The 23,645-nt window shown below is 50.5% G+C and overlaps 1 protein-coding gene across 4 annotated transcripts in view; it reads left to right on the top strand.

Annotated features, from left to right (window-relative positions):
• Nucleotides 1-4,266: 4,266 nt before the first annotated feature.
• PPP1R13B (protein phosphatase 1 regulatory subunit 13B) overlaps nt 4,267-23,645 on the top strand; it is a 121,492-nt gene continuing 102,113 nt past the window's right edge. For 2 of the 4 annotated variants that reach the window (XR_008659305.2, XM_055288004.2), the window contains exon 1: nt 4,267-4,441. Coding sequence is in view for 3 of the 4 variants with exons in the window: in XM_055288004.2 (XP_055143979.1) it covers nt 4,430-4,441 (12 nt within the window). In the remaining variant the exon portion in view is untranslated. Of the gene's footprint in view, nt 4,442-5,132; nt 5,407-23,645 lie in introns of those variants that run through there. The other 2 variants (XM_055288005.2, XM_063643828.1) reach the window with 1 other exon arrangement.

A 23,645-nucleotide genomic window follows, 5' to 3' on the forward strand; every position in this document is an offset into this window, starting at 1 on the left:
GAGGCGCCCGCCATCACGCCCAGCTAATTTTTTGTATTTTTAGTAGAGACGGGGTTTCACCGTGTTAGCCAGGATGGTCTCGATCTCCTGACCGTGATCCACCCGCCTCGGCCTCCCAAAGTGCTGGGATTACAGGCGTGAGTCACCGTGCCCGGCCCTAAAGTTTATTTTTCAAAAACTAATAGTGAAAAGCCTCACTCTGATTTCCGCCCCTTATCTACCCAGTTCCCATTCCCACGTGCAGTCATCACTTTATTAGTGTCCCTGGATTCTTCCAGAATTTATTTATGCCAACATGAATATATACTAATCTCCTCCCTAAAGGGACTTTTTATCTGTTTTAAGAGTATTTAATCATTTTTAATTTTTTTAAATTAAAATAGAGATGGGGGGGGGTCTTGCTATGTTGCCCAGGTTGGTCTCAAACTCCTGGGCTCAAGCGATCCTCCTGTCTTGGCCTCCCAAAATGCTGGGATTACAGGCGTCAGCCACCATGCCCAGTCTTTATTTTTTTATTCTGAGACAGAGTCTTGCTGTCACCAAGGCTGGGGTGCAGTGGGGCAAACTCAACTCACTGCAACCTCCACCTCCAGGGTTCAAGAGATTCTCCTGCCTCAGCTTCCTGATAAGCTGGAATTAGAGGCGCCCACCATCATGCTCAGCTAATTTTTTTTTTTTTTTGATACAGAGTCTTACTCTGTTGCCCAGACTGTAGTGCAGTGGCGCGATCTCGGCTCACTGCAACCTCTGCCTCCCGGGTTCAAACAATTCTCCTGCCTCAGCCTCCCGAGTAGCTGGGATTATAGGCGTGTGCCACCACGCCTGGCTAATTTTGTATTTTAGTAGAGACTGGTTGGTCAGGCTGGTCTCGAACTCCTGACCTCAAGCAATCTGCCTGCCTCAGCCTCCCAAGGTGCTGGGATTACAGGTGTGAGCCACTGCACCTGGCCTAATTTTTGTATTTTCAGTAGAGACAGGGTTTCAGCATGTTGGCCAGGCTGATCTCAAACTCCTGACCTCAGGTGATCCGCCCGCCTTGGCCTCCCAAAGTGCTGGGATCACAGGCTTAAGCCACCGTGCCCAGCCTTTAATCTACAGCCTTTAATCTTTTTTTTTTTTTTTTTTTTTTTTTTTTGAGACGGAGTCTAGCTCTGTGGCCCAGGCTGGAGTGCAGTGGCGCAATCTCGGCTCACTGCAAGCTCCGCCTCCTGGGTTCACGCCATTCTCCTGCCTCAGCCTCTCCGAGTAGCTGGGACTACAGGCGCCCGCCACCACGCCCGGCTAATTTTTTGTATTTTTAGTAGAGACAGGGTTTCACCGTGGTCTCGATCTCCTGACCTCATGATCCGCCCGCCTCGGCCTCCCAAAGTGCTGGGATTACAAGCGTGAGCCACCGCGCCCGGCCTAATTTTTTTTTTTTTTTTTTCCCTGAGGCAGGGTCTCTCTATGTTGCCCAGGCTAGAGTGCAGTGGCATGATCTTGGCTCACTGCAGCTTCCATCTCCCGGGCTCAAGTGAACCTGTTGCCTCAGCCTCCTGAGGAGCCGGGACTACAAGTGAGCACCACCATGCCTTGCTTTTATTTATTTATTTTGAGATGGAGTCTTGCTCTGTCTCCCAGGTTGGAGTGCAGTGCCGCAATCTCGGCTCACTGTAACCTCTGCCTCCTGGGTTAAGCGATTTGGACCAGCCTCAGCCTCCCGAGTAGCTGGGATTACAGGCATATGCCACCACGCCTAGTTCATTTTGTATTTTAGTAGAGATGGGGTTTCACCGTGTTGGCAAGGTTGGTCTTGAACTCTTGACCTCAAGTGATCCACCCGCCTTGGCCTCCCAAAGTGCTGGGATTACAAGCAGAGCCCAGCTCCTTTAATCTTTTTTTTTTTTTTTTTGAGACGGAGTCTCGATTTGTTGCCGGGCTGGAGTGCAGTGGCACAATCTCGGCTCACTGCAATCTCTGCCTGCCGGGTTCAAGTGATTCTCCTGCCTCAGCCTCCTAAGTAGCTGGGACTACAGGTGCTCGCCACCACGCCCGGTTAATTTTTGTATTTTTAGTAGAGACAGGGTTTTACCATGTTGGCCAGGATGGTCTTGATCTCTTGACCTCATGATCCATCTGCCTCGGCCTCCCAAAGTGCTGGGATTACAGGTGTGAGCCACCACGCCCGGCCCCTTTAATCATTTTTAACATAAAATATTTCAAACATAGAGTATAAAGTACAATGCACCCCAACATACCCACCATCCGGGTTCAAATGTTATCAAGAATTTGCCACGTATGTTTCAGCTATTCCTAACTGCTTGGCTCTCTTTCCCTCTGGCTGAATTGTTTTTAAATGAATTGCAGACCCCTTACATATGCTAGGATGCATCTCTAAAAAACATGGACATCTTCTTCCATAACCTTAATGCCTATATCCCATCATTAGTGGTGATTCCTTTTTTTTTTTTTTTAGAGATGGGAGGATCTCATTGTGTTGACCAGGCTGGTCTCGAACTCCTGGCCTCAAGCAATCCTCCCATCTTGGCCTCCCAAAGTGGTAGAATTACAGGCGTGAGCCACTGCACCCCAACATTTTTTATTTTTTTGAGACGGAGTCTCGCTGTCGCACAGGCTGGAGTGCAGTGGCGCGATCTCGGCTCACTGCAGGCTCCGCCCCCTGGGGTTCACGCCATTCTCCTGCCTCAGCCTCCAGAGTAGCTGGGACTACAGGCACCCACCACCTCGCCCGGCTAATTTTTTGTATTTTTAGTAGAGACGCGGTTTCACCATGTTAGCCAGGATGGTCTCGATCTCCTGACCTCGTGATCCGCCCGCCTCGGCCTCCCAAAGTGCTGGGATTACAGGCGTGAGCCACGGCACCCGGCCTGCACCCCAACATTAATGGCGATTCCTGATGGGCGGCTTGTGAACTTTGCTCTGTGTAATGGAGAGACACAGAAGGGCTTTACAGGGTTGGGCCGTGTGTACTCCAGGAAGATGGAGGGCAGGGGCTTGTGGGGAATGGTGGGGGCGTGGAGACTAGAGCAGTGGGCTTATAATGAATCAGCTTGGTCCAGGTGGGAGGTGATGGGCCGATGCCTGGAGGTGGCAGGCTGGGTGGAGAGGAGGACGGGGACCAGCGAGAAAGACTTGACGGGGAGCTGACCAGCCTGCCTCAAATGGACCCTTGCCTGGAGGATATAGGAGGCTTTGGTGTGAGGCACGGTAGCTGCCACTGTCTGTGCCCACAGGTCCTGCAGGCAAGAGGGGGGCCCTTGTGCCAATGCTCCCCTTCCTGGGAGAGCAGGCTCATTTGGATCACCTTACCCCGGGGGGCACCTCTCTGAATAGCCTTGGCAAAACCTGTCGTTTGTCAGGCTTCGTGGGCCACAAGTACTCCTTCCTGACTCAGGGATATCAGCTGTCAAAGCTGGGGAAACCAAGGCCCAGAGAAGGAGTGCAAGTTGCCTTAAGGCCCCACAGGAGGTCAGAAGCAGAGCAGCTAGAATTAGAACTTAAGTATGTCTCTGACTTTCAGCCTAGGATCACTCATTATCTAGAGCCTCCTCTTCTCTCCAAACACCCAGAAGAGGGGTGTAATTAGCCATTCATGCCCAGGTGTGGATAAGTTTAAAAGTCCCAAGGACGTCTGTAGACTAAGCCTCCTTGCTAATCACGGCCCAACTACAGAATGCTATTTATGGAACAGCTACCACGTGCCACAAATTGTGCTGAGAGCTTTCCATCCCTCGCATTCGAAAAAGCCCCCACACACGAGGCAGGCACTATTATCCCTACACTCTCCCATCACAGAGACAAGCACACTACGATGCAGAGAAGATGCAGCTTGTTTAGGATCCCAGGCGAGGGTGTGGCGGAGGCGGTGCTGAACCAAGTCTGTCTAACTGGAAAGTCCACACTCTCAAACACGAGCCCCCGTGGCCTCTGAGGGACAGGGGTGGCTCCCCAGGAATGGGCTGGTGGGAGCTCCCTGGCCTCCTCCCTTGCTCTGCCCCCACTCTGCAGCAGCCAGAAGCCTCTCCGAGAAGCAGACAGGCTCCAGACTGACCCTGACCTCGCGGCGGCCTTCTCCACCGGGCCGGCGCTTCCCAGGGCGGCTTACGCCTTCTGTGTCTGGGGCCATCCGCAGGCCTTGCCTTCTGATGCCCGTGGGAGTCCGGTGCTGCCGCGGGGAGCACCTCAGTCCCCCTGTCTGCTCTCCGCCGCGGTCCGAGCGAATGGCACGATGTGGGGGGCCCCGAGCGGGTGCCTGCCCCCCTGGCAGCCTTTACTGAGGGTCTGCTCAGGGCCCTGCCCGGGGATCTGTCACTCAGGCGCTCAGGCCCGAGGGGGCGGCGCCTCTGGAGACTGGGCTGCAGGGAGAGACCCAGGCCCTGGAGACTGGGACCGGACCCTCCCCGGGGACGCTGGAGCTGGACCTCGAGGGATGCTGGCGCAGGTGGGCACAGGTGGCACAGGTGGGCGCGGGGTTCTAGGCGGCAGCTCGCTTGGGAGAAGGCCAAGGCTCGCGAGCCAGGGCGGGGGGCGCGGCCCCGAGAGCCGCGGAAGACGCGGGTGGGGGAGAAGCAGGTGCCGGCCAAGGGCGTCGGGCCGGGGCTGGTTCCGAGCGCGCGGCGTCGGGTCACGTGCTCGCTCCGGGGGCCCCCCCCCCCGCGCCCCTCCCACCGGCCTCTGGGCCGCAGCCCCACGGCGCGCCGGCAGCCGGGGGTCAGGCCGCGGTCAGAGCGCGGGCGCGCGCCGTCGCCGCAGGGACGCTCTCGGCCCACAGTCGGCCCCCGGGATCCCGGGTTCGAGTCCCGGCCTTGCCGTGATCCGCTGGGGGACCCGGGCCGGCCCTTCCCTCTCGGGCCTCCGTCCTCCCACCGTCCGCGGTCTCCCCTAGTCGGGGCTCACGTAAGGGCGGGGGTGGCCACCGGTGCCCACTGCGCGTCCGCCCCTCCCCCGCCGCCGAGAGCGCGGACGCGCACGCACCTGGCCGCCGCTGAGAGCGAGGGTAGCGGGCGGAGCCTGGAAGCCCCGCCCCCCACTCCCCGCCCCCGCTCCCACCGGGCCAATCAGAGGGGGCGACGAGACCCGTGCGGGGCGTCGCGCTGGGGGCGGGGCCTGCGGGGGCTGAAGAGCGAGCCGGGCGGGTGGGCCGGAGGCGGTCGGGCTGGGGCTGAGGGTGAGGCGGCGGCGGCGGTCGGGTGCCCGGGACAGCGACGCAGCGCGCCGGCGGCCGCGACAGGGCCGGCGAGAGCCCCGCAGCCCGCCGCAGCCGCCGCCTCGCCGCGGCCGGGCCGGAGAGCACGGCGGCGGGAGCGCGGCCTTAGAAGGCGGCCGGAGCGGCAGGCACAGCTCGGCGCGGAGCGTCCTGTCAGGCGGCGGCCGAGGGAGCCGCGGACTCTCCCCGCGATGATGCCGGTGGGTGAGGGCGGGCGGGAGGTGGCGGCGGCTTCCTCCGCGGGCCGCTGGCCAAACCTCCTTCCTCCCGCGGCTCCCAGCCCCCGCGGGCCGGTGCGAGGCCGGGCGGGCGGGGAAGGAAGTGGCTGGGCGGGCGCGCCCGGCCGAGGCGCCCCCCGGGCGGGCAGGTGGGGGCGGCGCCGGGCTGTCAGCGCGGGGCCGGGGCCGCCTGCGGGCCCTTCCTGCTCGGCCTCCGCGGCCGCGGGGAAAAACAGATGCATCTGGGGCCGGTCATCTCCTCGGTCCTCTGCGGTGCGCGGTCGGACGCTGGGGCACAGGTCTCGTGGGTGGCACAGCTGTGACCCGCCTGAAACGAACGTCCCGGGGTCGCCCTGGGAGTCGGCGGGGTGGGCACTCGCGCCCGGAGTTCCCACACTCGGCATCCGCATTCCCGTAGCCTTCGCGGTTGTACTGAGGAGGGTGCCGAGTGCACGAATTTGGAGAGCCATCTTAGGAATTCCCTTTTCCCGTATCTGCAATATTGGTTCGTTTTGCTTTAACTGGTTTGTTCTCCGTGTTCTGAAGGTTGAAGGAGGTTCGTTTGTAGTGGTGGTGCCTTTGTCCTGCCCTTAAGGATGCTTCCGCCTAGAAAGACATTGGCCATTAGATTTGCCATCGTCCTACCTACCCTTCCCTTTACCTGTAATCTAAATAGGAGGGGATGCTGAATTCTGATTTTTAAAAATTGGCTTTTTAGGAGGTAAGCATCATGACTTATGAAAAAAATGTGGGACTGGTCGTACCCAGTTAGAGAGGTATTGGTTTTCTGAGCGCCTATATAGTAAGTAAAATTCTCAAACACATTTATAGTAAAGTAACACAGTCATGTTTTTAACCTACAATACTACGTTGAAAATCACATTTCACAGGGAAGTGCAGTTTCTCTGCATTCTCTACTTGAATATTGCCATTCTGCTATGCTGCACCCAAGGACATTTAGATTAGATCCCCCTTCTTCCTCTTTGATTTCCTTTCTCTTGATAATCTCTTCTCCCCGTTTTTAACGGATTCCAGCATGTTTTATAGCCGGCTTTCAGTGTTTTCCAAGTTTTGAGGTTTGATCTACTTGATCCTTAGGTCTTTCTTTAGTATCAGACTTTCTAAACATTTGGTTTTAAATGAATAATTGTCTTGTAATGGAAAGAGAATTGGATGAACATCAGAAGATCTGGGGTGAAACGCTGGTTCTTCCACTTTTTAGCTATGTGACCTTGAAGAAGTCAAGGTCTTTGAGCCTGGAATTACCTCTAAAGTAGGGATAAAAATATACCAATATCTGAGCGCTGTCCTGAGGATCAAATAGGATAATGTGTCCAAAAGTGATTGTTGAACAGAATGTCATACAAATATTTATTATTCTTAATATGGCTTTGAATTTTCAATTTCTAACTTTAATCTCTGTAAGATAAGGCATTTGGAAACTTCCCTCCCTAATTCTCACTAGCTAGATTTTGATGAAAGGCATTATGGTGTTTCAGAATTTTGAAAGTAGTTTTAGTTAAATCCTGTAATAGTTGATTGATGCATTCATACTATGGTGGCATTGAAGGATATCTAGAAAAATTTTGGCTGGCTTCATCATTGTATAATGTTTAATTATAAATATCCTGCTAAGAAACTTGGCTTACATTTTCCATATGATTCATTCAGACATTTTACCTCTATTCCACGTGATGAGAGTTTTGAGTTCCTACCTTAACAGGTTTCTTTTTTAAGAAGTTTGTTTAGCTGGGAATTGGGACATTTCTTCAAATTTCTCAAAACAATAAAATACTGTTTTTTTAAAAAACAGGTCTGTTATCTGTTTAAAACACCGCTTTTGTTTAAAAATGCCTTTTAGAAACAGATGGTATTTCTCTTAGACTCTCATTTATGGCTTTTACTTTTGTATTTCCTTTTTGATCTCTAAAAATACTACTTGAAGGACTGAGTCCTTCTTCTATTAACACAGTTGGAGTTGGTTGTAAATTTAGTAGGAGTTTTCAGAAATGCCATTCTTACTTGGTAATATTTTAAACTATGTATCCAAAAATGTAAATAAGATTTTTCTCGATTTATTGTATATTTGGTATTCATCATGATGATGATGAATCAAAGGAACGTTGGATCATATTTTGCAGTTCGTATAGAGCAGCACTGTCCAATAAAAATGCAAAGCAAGCCACAAATGCAATTTTAAATTTTGTGGTAACTACATGAAACAAGTTGAAAAAGTATTAATTTTAACAGTATCCTTTTATTAACTTAGCATATGCAAAATATTATTATTTTAACATGTAATCAATATGAAAAAATCACTAAGGAGATATTTTACATTTTTTCTGGTACTAAGTGTTTGAAATCTGGTGTCAATCTGGTGACAGTTTGCATTTTACAGCACACCTCAGTTCAGACTAGCACATTTCCAGTGCTCAGTAGCTACTTGTGGTTAGTGGCTACCATATTGGACGACATAGGCTTAGAGTATATTTTATTTTATTTGAAAATTGGCAATTAGTATATAATGTCTGTGGTAACTTTTTTTTTTTTCTTATTCTGTGACAGAATCTTACTCTGTTGCCCAGGCTGGAGTGCAGTGGCATGATCTTGACTCACTGCAACCTCCACCTCCCAGGTTCAAGAGATTCTTCTGCCCCAGCCTCCTGAGTAGCTGGGACCAGGTGTGCGCCACCACACCCGGCTAATTTTTGTATTTTTGTAGGGACTGGGTTTCACCATGTTGGCCAGGCTGGTCTTGAACTCCTGACCTCAAGTGATCCGCCCACTTTGTCCTCCCAAGAGTGCTGGGATTACAAGTGTGAGCCACTGTGCCCGGCCTGTGATAACTTTTTTTTTTTTTTTTTTTTTTTTTTGAGAGAGTCTTGCTCTTGCCTAGGCTGGAGTGCAGTGGCCCGATCTTGGCTCACTACAACCTGCACCTCCCGAGTTCAAGCGATTCTCCTGCCTCAGCCTCCTGAGTAGCTGGGATTACAGGCACCCTCTATCCTGCCTGGCTAATTTTTGTATTTTTGTAGAAACAGGGTTTCACTATGTTGGGCAGGCTGGCCTTGAACTCATGACCTCAGGTGATCTGCCCTCCTTGGCCCCCCAAAGTGCTGGGATTACAGGCATGAGCCACTGTGCCTGGCCATGTGGTAACTTTTAATTAATCACATGGTGTAGTACAGTGCCCAGTCTCTCAGCTGTTGGGAATAAATGAGAGTGTCTGGCCAAATTCTCATCTGACACAATCAAATCTGTAGAAGTCTTCTATTTGCTGTCGTACAAAGTGCCGTGACTTTCCACTTTTTTTTTTATTTTTCGAGACAGGGTTTCACTCCTGTTGCCAAGGCTGGAGTGCAATGGTACGATCTCAGCTTACTGCAACCTCTGCCTCCTAGGCTCAAGTGATTCTCATGCCACAGCCTCCCAAGTAGCTGGGACCACAGACATACGCCACGGCAAATGGCTAATTTTTGTATTTTTAGTAGAGATGGGGTTTCACCGTGTTGCTCAAGCTGGTCTTGAATTTCTGAGCTTGAGTGATCTGCCCACCTCAGCATCCCAAAGTGGTGGGATTACAGGTGTGAGCCACCCCTCTGCCCCTGCACCTGGCCTTTCCACTTTTTTTTTTTTTTGAGACGCAGTCTCACTCTGTTGCCACGCTGGAGTGCAGTGGCATGACCTCGGCTCGTTGCAACCTCCGCCTCCTGAGTTCAAGTGATTCTTCTGCCTCAGCCTACCAAGTAGCTCAGACTACAGGCGCGCACCACCACGCCCAGCTAATTTTTGTATTTTTAGTAGAGATGGGGTTTCACCATGTTGGCCAGGATTGTCTTGATCTCTTGACCTTGTGATCTGCCTGCCTCAGGCTCCCAAAATGCTGGGATAACAGGCATGAGCTATTGCGCTCTACCGGCCTTTCCACTTTTAAACTAAATTATATTTTGGAATTTTCCCTTATGAAAATAGTATTTTGTTTTTGTTATTGGTAGTCACTCACCTTTTTATCAATGGATGACATTTAAAAAATGTTTTCCCAGGAAAAAATGGTACCATTTAAATAATACTTTTCAGTTAGTCCCTAAGATCTGGCCCTGAAAGCATTTACAAATTTGATAGAAGTAAGAATTTTAGTAAAAATGGAAAGCCCAATTTAGATTATAGAAAGGATGAAAACTGCCTTGATTCAGCATAATTTATTTATTTATTTTTTTTGAGACAGAGTCTTGCTCTGTCGCCCAGGCTGGAGTGCAGTGGCAGGATCTCAGCTTACTGCAACCTCTGCCTCCTGGGTTCAAGTGATTCTCGTGCCCCAGCCTCCACAGTAGCTGGGACTACATATGCACACCACCATGCCTGGCTAATTTTTTCTAATTCTTGGTAGAGACAGGGTTTCGCCATGTTGGCCAGGCTGGTCTGGAACTCCTGGCCTCCAGTGATCTGCCCACCTCAACTTCCCAAAGTACTGGGATTACAGGCGTGGGCCACCGCACCCGGCTCAGCATTATTTCTTTTTGAAAGAGCGTGGATGTTTTGTAGTTAGTAAAACTTCTCATACATAGATGGGATGTATCTGGGGAATGTTGCTAAAGATACTTTTGTTTGTTTTCAGATAAGATCTCGCTCTGTTGCCCAGGCTGGAGTGCAGTGGCGCGATCTTGGCTCACTGCAACCTCCGCCTCCTGGATTCAAGCAATTCTCCCACCACAGCCGCCCACGGAGCTGGGATTACAAGGGCATGCCACCACGCCTGGCTAATTTTAGTGTGTTTAGTAGAGGTGGGATTTCCCCATGTTTGGCCAGGCTGATCTTGAACTCCTGACCTCAGGTGATCCACCTGCCTCAGCCTCCCAAACTGCTGGGATTACAGGTGTGAGCCACTGTGCCCAGCCAGGATACTTTTTCTTTTCCTAAAGAGTATCGACGAGTCAAGAAGTGTTCTGTAACTCTGAAGTGTTTTCCCTTCATAAAGAAGGTACTCTGGGCTTGGTGTGGTAGCTCACGCCTGTAATCCCAGCACGTTGGGAAGCTGAGATGGGCAGATCACCTGAGGTCAGGAATTCAAGACCAGCCTGGTCAACATGGTAAAACCCCATCTCTACTAAAAATACAAAAATTAGCCAGGTGTGATGGAGGGTGCCTATAGTTCCAGCTACTCAGGAGACTGAGGCAGAAGAAACGCCTGAACCTGGGAGGCGGAGGTTGCAGTGAGCCGAGAAGTGCCACTGCACTCCAGCCTGGGTGACAGTGCAAGACTCCATCTCAAAAAAAAAAAAAAAAGAAGGCACTCTGGTGGTGGTGTTTGGTGATGTTAGCAATGGAGCACCTAACTTCTTTTTTTTTTTTTTTTTTTTTTGAGACGGAGTCTCGCTCTGTTGCCCAGGCTGGTGTGCAGTGGTGCAATCTCGGCTCACTGCAAGCTCCGCCTCCCGGGTTCACACCATTCTCCTGCCTCAGCCTCCCTAGTAGCTGGGACTACAGGCACCCACCACCACACCCGGCTAATTTTTTGTATTTTTAGTAGAGATGGGGTTTCACCGTGTTAGCCAGGATGGTCTCGGTCTCCTGACCTCGTGATCCGCCCACCTCGGCCTCCCAAAGTGCTGGGATTACAGGCGTGAGCCACCGCACCCAGCTGGGGCACCTAACTCCTATTAGACGCTGTGAAGTGTGGCTATGATTCTGCTTATTTCTGTCCTAGGAGCCCTTTCAGCATGTTTACTGCAGGGTATGGATGACATTAATTTGTTTTTAATATTTAGCTTTCATTAAATATTTACTTATTCTAGGTATTCATTTTCTTCTAACTATGTAGAAACATTTTGAGATATGAGAATAGGTTTTTCTCTTTTTTAAATAAACAAATAACACGTAATTGACAACAAAACCCTGAACTGGAAATAGGGTTCTTGTTCCTACTTGCTGGTGAAGACCTTTGGACTTAATCTCTTCGGGCCTCAGTTTCTCATCTGTAGAATGAGTTGGATGTGGTAACTTTCAGGCATTTATGGTTGGTCCAGTAGCCGATTTATAGCAGATACTTGCATGAAGTTCTCTAATATTCGTATTCGCTTCATCAAAGGTTGAGGCAACTTGACACTTGTTTTGGCTTCTAGTAAACTCTTTCATTTCCGAAGCATCTTTTATGACACAGCGGATAGTAAGAGCTCAGTAAATGTTTGCTATTATTTTTTAATTAAGAATTAAGTGACTTGATAAGCTTGATTTTACAGCCTAATTCAGTAAACAAACAACAAAGACAATATTAAAAAACCAAAAGACAATATTAAAAAAAATTTTTTTTTCTTTTTTTTTCTTTTTGAGATGGAGTCCTGATCTGTCGCCCAGGCTGGAGTGCAGTGGTGTGATCTCGGCTCACTGCAATCTCTGCCTGCAGGGTTCAAGCGATTCTCCCACCTCAGCGGCATCCTGAGTAGCTGGGATTACAGGCGCCCGCCACCATGCCTGGCTAATTTTTTTGTATTTTTAGTAGAGATGGAGTTTCACCGTGTTGGCCAGGCTGGTCATAAACTCCTGACTTCAAGTGATCTGCCTGCCTCGGCCTCTCAGAGTGCTGGGATTACAGGCTTGAGCCACCGCGCCCAGCCTAAAATAAAGTTTTTTTTTTGAGACAGAGTTTTGCTCTCGTTGTCCAGGCTGGACTGCAATGGCACCATCTCGGCCCACTGCAACCTCCGCCTCCTGCGTTAAAGTGATTCTTCTGGCCGGGCGCGGTGGCTCAAGCCTGTAATCCCAGCACTTTGGGAGGCCGAGGCGGGCGGATCACGAGGTCAGGAGATCGAGACCATCCTGGCTAACACGGTGAAACCCCGTCTCTACTAAAAATACAAAAAATTAGCTGGGCGTGGTGGCGGGCGCCTGTAATCCCAGCTACTCAGGAGGCTGAGGCAGGAGAATGGCGTGAACCCGAGAGGTGGAGCTTGCAGTGAGCCGAGATCGTGCCAGTGCACTCCAGCCTGGGGGACAGAGAAAGACTCCGTCTCAAAAAAAAAAAAAAAAAAATAAAGTGATTCTTCTGCCTCAGCCTCCCGAGTGGCTGGGATTACAGGCATGTACCACCATGCCTGGCTAATTTTGTATTTTTAGTAGAGACGGGGTTTCTCCATGTTGGTCAGGCAGGTCTTGAACTCCCAACCTCAGGTGATATGCCCGCCTCAGCTTCCCAAAGTGTTGGGATTACAGGCGTGAGCCACTGCTCCTGGCAAAAAAATTTTTTAATTGATATGTTTATATATGTTTCTGAGGTATATGTGATATTTTGTTATGTGCATAGAATGTGTAATGATCAAGTCAGGGTATTTGGGATATCCATTGCTTTTAGCACTTACCATTTCTATGTGTTGGGAATATTTCAGTGGCTCTCCTAGCTGTTTCAAAATATACAATAATGTTCTGTTCTTTCTTTTTTTTTTTTTTAAGAGGAGGTTTCCTTCTGTTGCCCAGGCTGGGGTGCAGTGGTACCATCTTGGCTTACTGCAACCTCCACCTCCTGGGTTCAAGCAATTCTCCTGCCTCGTCCTCCCAAGCAGCTGGGTTTACAGGCGTGTGCTTCCACACCCAGCTAATATTTTTGTATTTTTTAGGAGAGACAGGGTTTCACCATGTTGGCCAAGCTGGTCTCAAACTCCTGACCTCAAATGATCTGCCCACCTCGGCCTCCCAAAGTGCTGGAATTACAAGCGTGAGCCACCACGCCCTGCCAAAAAGAGGTAGTTTTTTCCACCTGGAGTTTAGGGACAACTCAGTTTTAAATGTAAATGTGTTAAATGTATTTTCTTCATTCCTTTCTCAGCATCCTACTCTGAACAGTTTTAGGATTAACAGTTTCTTAGGATTTTTAGCAAAATAGAAACTTAAAATATCACTGGGTTATTGTATTGAAGTTATGTAACTGGTTGTCAACATGCATTTGTATGTGTTTGCACAGATGGAGAATACTTTCTCAGCAAAAGTGTGGTGGGATTTTGGTGCCTTGAAATGCTGTTGTCATAGTTATTTCACAAACTGTGGTTCTAGGGCTAAACAGGAATGGTGGTAATCAGATTCTATTGTGACACTTTCTTGGCTTGATTGCTTTGCTTTATTTCACTGCAAAGATAGCTATATGACTGTTGTTCAGACTAATTGGTAAGCAAAAGCTGCTGTTACTGGATTTTGTAAAATAAAAATCTTTGGTGGTATCATATAGAACAATATAAAGACTGGAAAAATTAGGTAGTTTTTATTAAAATTAATGATATCTGAAATATTAGCGTACAGTTCAGTACAAGATCTTGTTAGTGGCATTATTGATGTGTTTAGAGAAAATGTTAATGAGGTTTTAGCAGAATCATGATTTATGCCACATGTTGTGATTGTAATTATCGTAACTCAAGAGAATGCAAAGGCCATGTGGTAGGAGCATGCCCAGAATGCTGGAGAAACGAAAGTAGGCCTGTGTGGCTGGAGCGGAGTGAGTAAGGGGGAAAGTGGAGGAGGTGAAGTCAGGTGATGGAGAGAGTAGTGTAAGATTGATCTTGTAGGGCCTTAGAGGCTATTGTAATGACAAAAAGGATACAAAGATTTTTTTTTTTTTTTTTTTTTTGAGGCAGAGTTTTGCTCCTGTTGCCCAGGTTGGAGTGCATGGCATGATCTCGGGTCACCACAGCCTCCACCTCCCAGGTTCAAGGGGTTCTTCTGACTCAGCCTCTCGAGTAGCTGGCATTACAGGCATGCGCCACCACACCCGGCTAATTTTGTATTTTTAGTGGAGACAGGGTTTCTCCATGTTGGTCAGGCTGGTCTCAAATTCCCAACCTCAGGTGATCTGCCCGCCTCGACCTCCCAAAGTGCTGGGATTACAGGCGTGAGCCACTGTGCCCGGCGAGAGATTTCTTTTATCAGAAATGAAACACAGTGGGCTGGGTGCTGTGGCTCACGCCAGTAATCCCAGCACTTTGGGAGGCTGAGGTGGGCAGATCACAAGGTTAGGAGATCAAGACCATCCTGGCTAACACGGTGAAATCCCATCTCTACTAGAAATACAAAAAATTAGCTGGGTATGGTAGCACGTGCCTGTAGTCACAGCTACTTGGGAGGCTGAGGCAGGAGAATCGCTTGAACCTGGGAGGCAGAGGTTGCAGTGAGCTGAGATTGCGCCACTGCACTCCAGCCTGGGTGACAAAGCGAGACTCCGTCTCAAAGAAAAAAAGAAAAAGAAATGAAACACAGTGGTCTGTGTTTATTGCATCATAAGTAGTTCTGAGTAATAGGCATTGCCTAGGTGACTTTACTGTAGCAGGTAAGAGTGCAGACCCTCACTTTATTCTGCTTAAATATGGATGCTGGCATTGCCATTTATGGGCTCTGACCTTAAAGTTACTTGACCCCTCACTTACCTCTGAGTTGAGCATAATAGTAACCTTACATTGTTGGTAGGAGGATCAGATGCATTAGTACAGTGAAAAGTTGCCTGGCATGTAGTAAATGCTTAGTAAATATGTTATTTGTAAACTCTTTTTTTTTTTTTTTTTTCTTTCATTGTTTTTACTATAGTTTTGGTATGCATCTTTTTTTTTTTTTTAATTTTTTTTGCATACAAAAACAATAAACATTTTCTAAAAATACATACAAACAAAAAGATGCGTATCAAACATATTAGGAAGGTTGCACATGGGAAGTCGGGGAATAGAAATGGGGGTGGGAGTTAAAATAAATGAGAGAGGGACTTTATATGGATCAGTGATAATAACTCAATCCTCTATTTGACAAAGAAGAGGGAGAAGGAAGAGGAAGAAAAAGAAAGTGGGATAAAGGATCAGAAAGGGAGGAAAATAGAAAAAATTAGAGTATGACTCCAGGGTAGACCTGTTTTGTTGTCATTGAGTTGGTTGGTTGGTTTGTCTGTTGTATTCTTCATGTTTCGCCAAGTTGGCCAGACTGGTCTCGAACTCCTAGCCCGAAGTGATCAACCCGCCTCGCCCCCCAGAGTGCCGGGACCACAGGTGTGAGCCACCACGTCCAGCTCCCACATTGCTTCTGGCCTCCGTGGTAGACCTCCCAGACGGAGCGGCCAGGCAGAGGAGCTCCTCACTTCTACCCAGACACGGGGCGGCCGGGCAGAGGGGCTCCTCACTTCCCAGACGGGGCAGCCAGGCAGAGACGCTCCTCACTTCCTCCCAGACGATGGGAGGCCGGGCAGAGGCACTCCTCACTTCCCAGACGATGGGTGGTTGGGCAGAGGCGCTCCCCACTTCCCAGACGATGGGTGGCCGGGCAGAGGCACTCCTCACTTCCCAGACGATGGGCGGCCGGGCAGAGGCGCTCCTCACCTCCCAGACGATGGGTGGCCGGGCAGAGGCACTCCTCACTTCCCAGATGGGGCAGCCGGGTAGAGGCGCTCCTCACTTTCCAGACGATGGGTGGCCGGGCAGAGGCACTCCTCACCTCCCAGACGATGGGTGGCCAGGCAGAGGCGCTCCTCACCTCCCAGACGATGGGTGGCCGGGCAGAGGCGCTCCTCACCTCCCAGACGGGGCGGCCGGGCAGAGGCGCTCCTCACTTCTTCCCGGACGGGGCGGCCGGGCAGAGGCGCTCCTCACTTCTTCCCGGACGGGGCGGCCGGGCAGAGGCGCTCCTCACTTCTTCCCGGACGGGCGGCCGGGCAGAGGCGCTCCTCACTTCCCAGACGGTGGGTGGCCGGGCAGAGGCGCTCCTCACTTCCCAGACGATGGGTGGCCGGGCAGAGGTGCTCCTCACTTCTTCCCAGATGGGGTGGCCGGGCAGAGGCACTCCTCACTTCTTCCCGGATGGGGCGCCCGGGCAGAGGCGCTCCTCACTTCTTCCCGGATGGGGCGCCCGGGCAGAGGCGCTCCTCATTTCTTCCCGGACGGGGCGGCCGGGCAGAGGCGCTCCTCACTTCCCAGACGGGGCGGCCGGGCAGAGGCGCTCCTCACTTCTTCCCGGACGGGGCGGCCGGGCAGAGGCGCTCCTCACTTCTTCCCGGACGGGGCGGCCGGGCAGAGGCGCTCCTCACTTCTTCCCGGACGGGGCGGCCGGGCAGAGGCGCTCCTCACTTCTTCCCGGACGGGGCGGCCGGGCAGAGGCGCTCCTCACTTCCTCCCAGACGATGGGAGGCCGGGCAGAGGCGCTCCTCACCTCCCAGACGATGGGAGGCCGGGCAGAGGCACTCCTCACTTCCCAGACGGTGGGTGGCCGGGCAGAGGCGCTCCTCACTTCCCAGACGGGGCGGCCGGGCAGAGGCGCTCCTCACTTCCCAGACGATGGGGGCCGGGCAGAGGCGCTCCTCACTTCCCAGACGGGGCGGCCGGGCAGAGGCGCTCCTCACTTCTTCCCGGATGGGGCGGCCGGGCAGAGGCGCTCCTCACTTCTTCCCGGATGGGGCGCCCGGGCAGAGGCGCTCCTCACTTCTTCCCGGACGGGGCGGCCGGGCAGAGGCGCTCCTCACTTCTTCCCAGACGGGGCGGCCGGGCAGAGGCGCTCCTCACTTCTTCCCAGACGGGGCGGCCGGGCAGAGGCGCTCCTCACTTCCTCCCGGACGGGGCGGCCGGGCAGAGGCGCTCCTCTCCTCCCAGACGATGGGAGGCTGGGCAGAGGCGCTCCTCACTTCCCAGACGATGGGTGGCCGGGCAGAGGCGCTCCTCACTTCCCAGACAGTGGGTGGCCGGGCAGAGGCGCTCCTCACTTCCCAGACGGTGGGTGGCCGGGCAGAGGCGCTCCTCACTTCCCGGACGGGGCGGCCGGGCAGAGGCGCTCCTCACTTCCCAGACGGTGGGTGGCCGGGCAGAGGCGCTCCTCACCTCCCAGACGGGGCGGCCGGGCAGAGGCGCTCCTCACCTCCCAGACGGGGCGGCCGGGCAGAGGCGCTCCCCACCTCCCAGACGGGGCGGCCGGGCAGAGGCGCTCCCCACCTTCCAGATGGGGTGGCGGCCGGGCAGGGGCTGCAATCCCAGCACCCTGGCAGGCCAAGGCAGGCGGCCGGAGGGTAGAGGCTGCCGCGAGGCCAGACCACGCCACCGCACTCCAGCCCGGGCAACACCGAGCACTGGGTGAGCGAGACTCCGTCTGTAGTCCCAGTACCTCGGGAGGCTGAGGTGGGCAGAGCACTCGGCGTCAGGAGCTGGCGACCAGCGTGGCCAAGATGGCGAACGCGTGCCTGCATCCAAAGGAGAAAAGGCAGGCAGCGGTGGCGCGTGCCGGCAGTCCTAGGCAGCAGCAAGCCGAGTAGATTGTAGCCTGGGCCAGAGAGGGAAAGAAAGAAAGAAAGAAAAGAAAGAGAGAGAGAGAGAAAAAGAAAGGAAGGAAGGAAGGAAGCGTTATTTGTAAACTCTTATTTCCTCTGGAAAGCTTTCACTGTCTCTACCTTGGCCAACTCCACCATCAGAGGTGCTCACCCTGCCGTGTCTTTTTCTGGGGAGTGGGATATGGTATAATTCATGTGCTACAAAATTCACCTTTTAATGTGTACAGTTCATTGGTTTTCAGTATATGCACGAGACAACTATTGCCACTGTCTAATTTCAGATTATTTTACTTGGAGTGTCTTTGCAGTAATTGTTCTAGTTGTAATCTTAAACATTTGTTTGTGTGACTGGTTGATTTCTGTTTCTTGTCCTAGACTGTGAGCTTCATGAGAGCAGGAGCTCTCTCTTTTTGTTTCCCATTATACCGCTGCCGTTTAGCCCAGTGACTGACACATAGTAGGTGCTAAATAAATATTTGTTGAATGAAGAAAGATATGATGTGGAAGGTCATGTTGGACGCCATTGTGAAGAGCTGTGTGTGTGTGTGTGTGTGTGTGTGTGTGTGTGTTCCGTAACAGAGTTAGACTTGATCCCGTAGAGATGATCAGAAACCACCAAATGTTTTTATTGTGGTTATTTACTTTATTTATTTATTTATTTTGAGATGGAGTCTCACTCTGTCCCCCAGGCTGGAGTGCAGTGGTGCAATCTCGGCTCACTGCAACCTTTGCCTCCCAGGTTCAAGCGATTCTTCTGCCTCAGCCTCCCGAGTAGCTGGGACTACAGGTGTGTGCCACCATGCCCGGCTAATTTTTGTATTTTTATTAGAGATGGGGTTTCACCATGTTGGCCTGGCTGGTCTTGAACTCCTGACCTCAGGTGATCTGTCTGCCTTGGCCTCCCAAAGTGCTGGGATTACAGGTGTGAGCCACCATGCCCAGCCAGAAACCACCAAATGTTTTTAAAAAGTGGAGGGATAGAGTCAGGTTTGTATGATAGAAAGATAATTCTAGAGCCAGAATTATTGGAGGAGAGATAGTTGGTGCAGTAAGGGAGATTAAAAATAAACAGGAAGAGCAGTTAGGAAACAAATTGTTGTAGGCTTGACTTGAGGACCTGAAGAAGAGAAAAAGATCCAGTTGAAAAGCAGTAAATCGATCGGATGGAGAGTGTGTGTATGTGTGCGTGTGTGTGCATGTGAGGGAGTGCTCGCGTGCATGCACATGTAAGTGTGTGTGAGAGAGAGAGGAAGGAAGGAGGGAGGGAGGGAGATAGCTGGAATTGAGGATAACAGGTTTATTGCTTCAGCAGCCAGGCTTGCCTTTCCTTTAAGATAGAAGATACTGCTTGAGAAAGGAGTAAGTTTAAAGGGTTGTGAGAATAATGAGTTTTATTTTGGCTGTGTGGAGGTTGAGATAGATCCCTGCCATGTCCAGAAAGATGTTATCCTTAAATCTTTAGGTAAAATAGATATGTTAAATAAAAATTTTTTGCCTATGTTCAGTGGCTTTAGTGTTGTGGGTTCTGGATTGCTGCCTGGGCATCTGCAGTACCCACACACGTCCTCCCTGTGTTGCCGGTTTGCCTGATGAGCGTCACCCTGAGCCCACTGGACCAAGGTTCTCAGGGCAGGGACTGGACTCGCTTTGTCCGTCTTTGTGCTCCAGGCACCTGGTAGAGTTTATATGTACACTTTTTATAGAGGTGTAATTTCTGTCTGTGTTGATTTCTTGTGTCCTGCTTTTTACTCAGTTGCATATTTGTATTTCTATCTAATGACATTCTTGAAAATAGCATCAGTAAATAATAGTCAACATCACAAATTACCAAAGTATAAACGGAGATTTTTGTGATAGAGCTAGTATTTGTGATGGGAAACACAGATGTGAAAGTGTAGAGCATATTGGTTATCAGCAAGTCCAGACCCGAGACTGTATATTCTGGCTTTGCCTCTTACTAACTCTGTGACTTTGGACAATTTTTTTTTTTTTTTTCTGAGACAGACTCTTGCTCTGTTGCCTAGGCTGGAGTGCAGTGGCGCTGTCTTGGCTCACGGCAACCTCTGCCTCCCAGGTTTGAGTGATTCTCCTGCCTCAGCCTCCCGAGTAGCTGAGATTACAGGTGCGTGCCACCATGCCCAGCTAATTTTTTTTATCTTTAGTAGAGGTGGGGTTTCACCATGTTGGCTAGGCTGGTCTCAAACTCCTGACCTCATGATCCGCCTGCCTCTCCCTCCCAAAGTGCTGGGATTACAGGCATGAGCCACAGCGTCCAGCCAACTTTGGACAAATTATTTAACCCCTTTGTGCCTTATTTTCCTATTTGTAAAAATGGGTTTAATAACACTATATTTCATGATACTGTTAGGATTGTCAGGTGCTTAGAGCATTGTCTGTTACTATATGTAATAAGTAGTTAGGGGCTGGGCATGGTGGTTCACGCCTGTAATCTCAGCACTTTGGGAGGCCAAGGCAGTCAGATCACTTGAGGTCAGGAATTCGAGACCAGCCTCGCCAACATACTGAAACCCCATCTCTACTAAAAATATAAAAATTAGCCAGGCGTGGTGGCAGGCGCCTGTAATCTCAGCTATCTGGGAGGGTGAGGCAGGAGAATTGCTTGAGCCTGGGAGGTGGAAGTTGCAGTGAGCTAAGATCATGCCACTGCACTCCAGCCTGGGCAACAAAATGAGACCATGTGTCTTAAAAAAAAAAAAAAAAAAAAAAAAGTCAGTAGGCCAGGTGCCATGGCTTACATCTGCAATCCCAGCACTTCAGGAGGCCAAGGTGGAAGGATTGCTTGAGGCTAGGAGTTTGAGACTAGACCGGGCAACATGGTGAGACCCTGTCTATATTAAAAAAAATTAAAGGCCAGGCACAGTGACTCACGCCTGTAATCCCAGCACTTTGGGAGGCCGAGGCGGGCGGATCACGAGGTCAGGAGATCGAGACCATCCTGGCTAACACGGTGAAACCCAGTCTCTACTAAAAATACAAAAAATTAGCTGGGCGTGGTGGCGGGCGCCTGTAGTCCCAGCTACTCAGGAGGCTGAGGCAGGAGAATGGTGTGAACCCGGGAGGCGGAGCTTGCAGTGAGCCGAGATGGTGCCACTGCACTCCAGCGTGGGCAACAAAATGAGACTCCGTCTCAAAAAAAAAAAAAAAAAATTAAAAATTAGCAAGACATAGTGGCATGCCTTTGTAGACCCAGCAACTCAGGAGGCTAAGGCACTAGGATCGCTTGAACCCAGAAGTTGAGGCTGCAGTGAGGTATGATCACACCACTGTACTTCAGCCTGGCAACAGAGTGAGACCTGGTCTCTTAAAAAAAAAAAAAAAAATGCTGGGCGCAGTGGCTCATGCCTGTAATCCCAGCACTTTGGGAGGCTGAGGTAGGAGGATTGCTTGAGCCCAGGAGTTTAACATCAGCCTGGCCATCATGGCAAAACTCCATCTCTACCAAAATAATACAAAAATTAGCTGGACATGGTGGCTGACACCTGTGGTCCCAGCTACTCAGGAGGCTAAGGTAGGAGGATCCCTTGAGCCTGGGAGGTGGAGGTTGCAGTGAGCCGTCTTCATGCCATTGTACTCCAGTCTGGCCGACAGATCCTGTCTAAAAAAAAAAAAAGAGCAAATGTTTATTGAGTACTTTAAGTTTTCTCCAGCAACCATGAGGCTTCTTAGCAAACAAGATTCAGTCAGGAAAGGATCACAATTACCTTATTACTCTGAGGCAGAATGCTTGTGCCCTTCATGCTGAGAGTAGCTAGGTGGTTAATTGCAAAATCTATTAAGTTAATATGGACAGAGAGAGAATAGTTTGCTTTTCTTAGAAATCAAAGTTTAGCCGGTGCGGTGGCTCACGCCTGTAATCCCAGCACTTTGGGAGTCTGAGGCGGGTGGATCACCTGAGGTCAGGAGTTCGAGATCAGCCTGACCAACATGGTGAAACCTCGTCTCCACTAAGAATACAAAAAAATTAGCCAGGCATGGTGACGGGTACCTGTAATCCCAGCTACTCAGGAGGCTGAGGGAGGAGAATCACTTGAACCCGGAAGGCGGAGGTTGCGGTGAGTCGAGATTGCTCCATTGCACTCCAGCCTGGGCAAGAAGAGCGAAACTTGGTCTCAAAAAAAAAATAAAAAAGACATTAAAGTTTACCTTCCCTGTGCAGTGCTTTCTGTTTTCCAGACCTGACTCAGAACCAGAATAAGGTTCACTTCATGCAGTGTCCTGTCAGTCAGCTGAAAAGCGCTTCTTGTGGTCTCTACCTCGATGGCACCTTCCATCTTGTCTGAAATGCCCCTCCCCTTCTTGTGCTTTATTCCTTTTTGTAGTACTTACTAGTTTTTGAGACAGTCTCGCTCTGTCACGGAGGCTGGATGGAGTGCACTGGCGTGATCTTGGCTCACTGCAACCTCCGCCTCCTGGTTTCAAGCGATTCTCGTGCCTCAGCCTCCCAAGCAGCTGGGACCACAGGCGTGTGCCACCATGCCCAGCTAGTTTTTTGTATTTTTAGTAGAGACGGGGTTTCGCCACGTTGGTCAGGCTGATCTTGAACGCCTGGCCTCAAGTGATCCACGTGCCTCGGCCTCCCAAAGTGCTGGGATTACAGGTGTGAGTCACCACGCCCAGCCAGTTCCTCTTTGTAGTACTTATATCAGCCTGGTGTTTATTTGTGGAAGCACCATGAAAGCAGAGTTTTGTTTTCTTTTCCCACTGCAGTATCCTTGGCACTTAGGACATTGTTGGTCTCTGGTAGGCATTTAACATGTACTTGCTTACTGAAGGAACTCAGCACGCCTTTAGGATTCGTCATTTACGTGCTGGGTCAGCCGTTGCTTTCGGGGAGCTCACATTGTTGAGAACAGTCACGTAACTAAAACATGCCATTCCAAAAGATAAAAGTCAGGATACAAGGTGCAGCAGAGTACAGTGGCAGAGAGGTCTTCTCAACCTCAGGATGTTGGGAAGTTTCACAGAGGAGGCAACATTTGAATGGGGTTTGGAAGATGGAGGAAGAGGGAGTGAAGGTGATGGGGAAGGACTTTTAGGTAGAAGGATTTTATTTTTATCTTTTATTTTTTTATTTTTTTTGAGATGGAGTCTTGCTCTGTCACCCAGGCTGGAGTGCAGTAGTGCGATCTTGTCTCACTGTAACCTCTGCCTCCTGGATTCAAGTGATTCTCATGCCTCAGCCTCCCCAGGAGCTGGGATTACAGGTGTGCACAACAACACCCAGCTAATTTTTGTATTCTGGTAGAAACAGGGTTTCACCATGTTGGCCAGGCTGGTCTCAAACTCCTAACCTCAGGTGATCCACTCGCCTCGGCCTCCCAAAGTGCTGGGATTACAGGCATGAGCTACCGCGCCTGGCCAGGTAGAAGGACTGACATGCAGAGTGTTGAGGTCTGAATCAGCATGGTATGAGGGAAGTTGCCTAGGATATGAGGCCAAAGGAGGTAAGAGGAAGGGGATGAGGCTGGAAAGGTGGTAGAAGCCAGATGTGAGGGAAGTGTATTACCTACATAAGAATTTGAACCTGGTCCTGAGAAAGATATGAAAATATTGAAGGATTATTTTATGTTAAAATATGAGTTACCATTTTAGCCATTTTTAAGTGTACAGTTCTGTGGCATTAAGTATATTCACATTGTTTAGCAACCATTATCACCATCTACCTCCAGAACGTTTTCATCTGCATCTTCTCAAACTGAAACAACTGTTGATGGATCTTTTTTTTTTTTTCTTTTTGGAGATAATAATCTCGCTCTGTCACCTGGGCTGGAGTGCAGTGGCATGATCTCGGCTCACTCCAGCCGCTGCCTCCCAGGTTCAAGCGATTCTCGTGCCTCATCCTCCCAAGTAGCTGGGGTTACAGGCGCCCATCACCACGCCCAGCTAGTTTTTGTATTTTTAGTAGAGACAAAGTTTCGCCATGTTGGCCAGGCTG

The sequence above is a fragment of the Symphalangus syndactylus genome, chromosome 8, assembly GCF_028878055.3.
Source record: "Symphalangus syndactylus isolate Jambi chromosome 8, NHGRI_mSymSyn1-v2.1_pri, whole genome shotgun sequence".
Taxonomy (NCBI): domain Eukaryota; kingdom Metazoa; phylum Chordata; class Mammalia; order Primates; family Hylobatidae; genus Symphalangus; species Symphalangus syndactylus.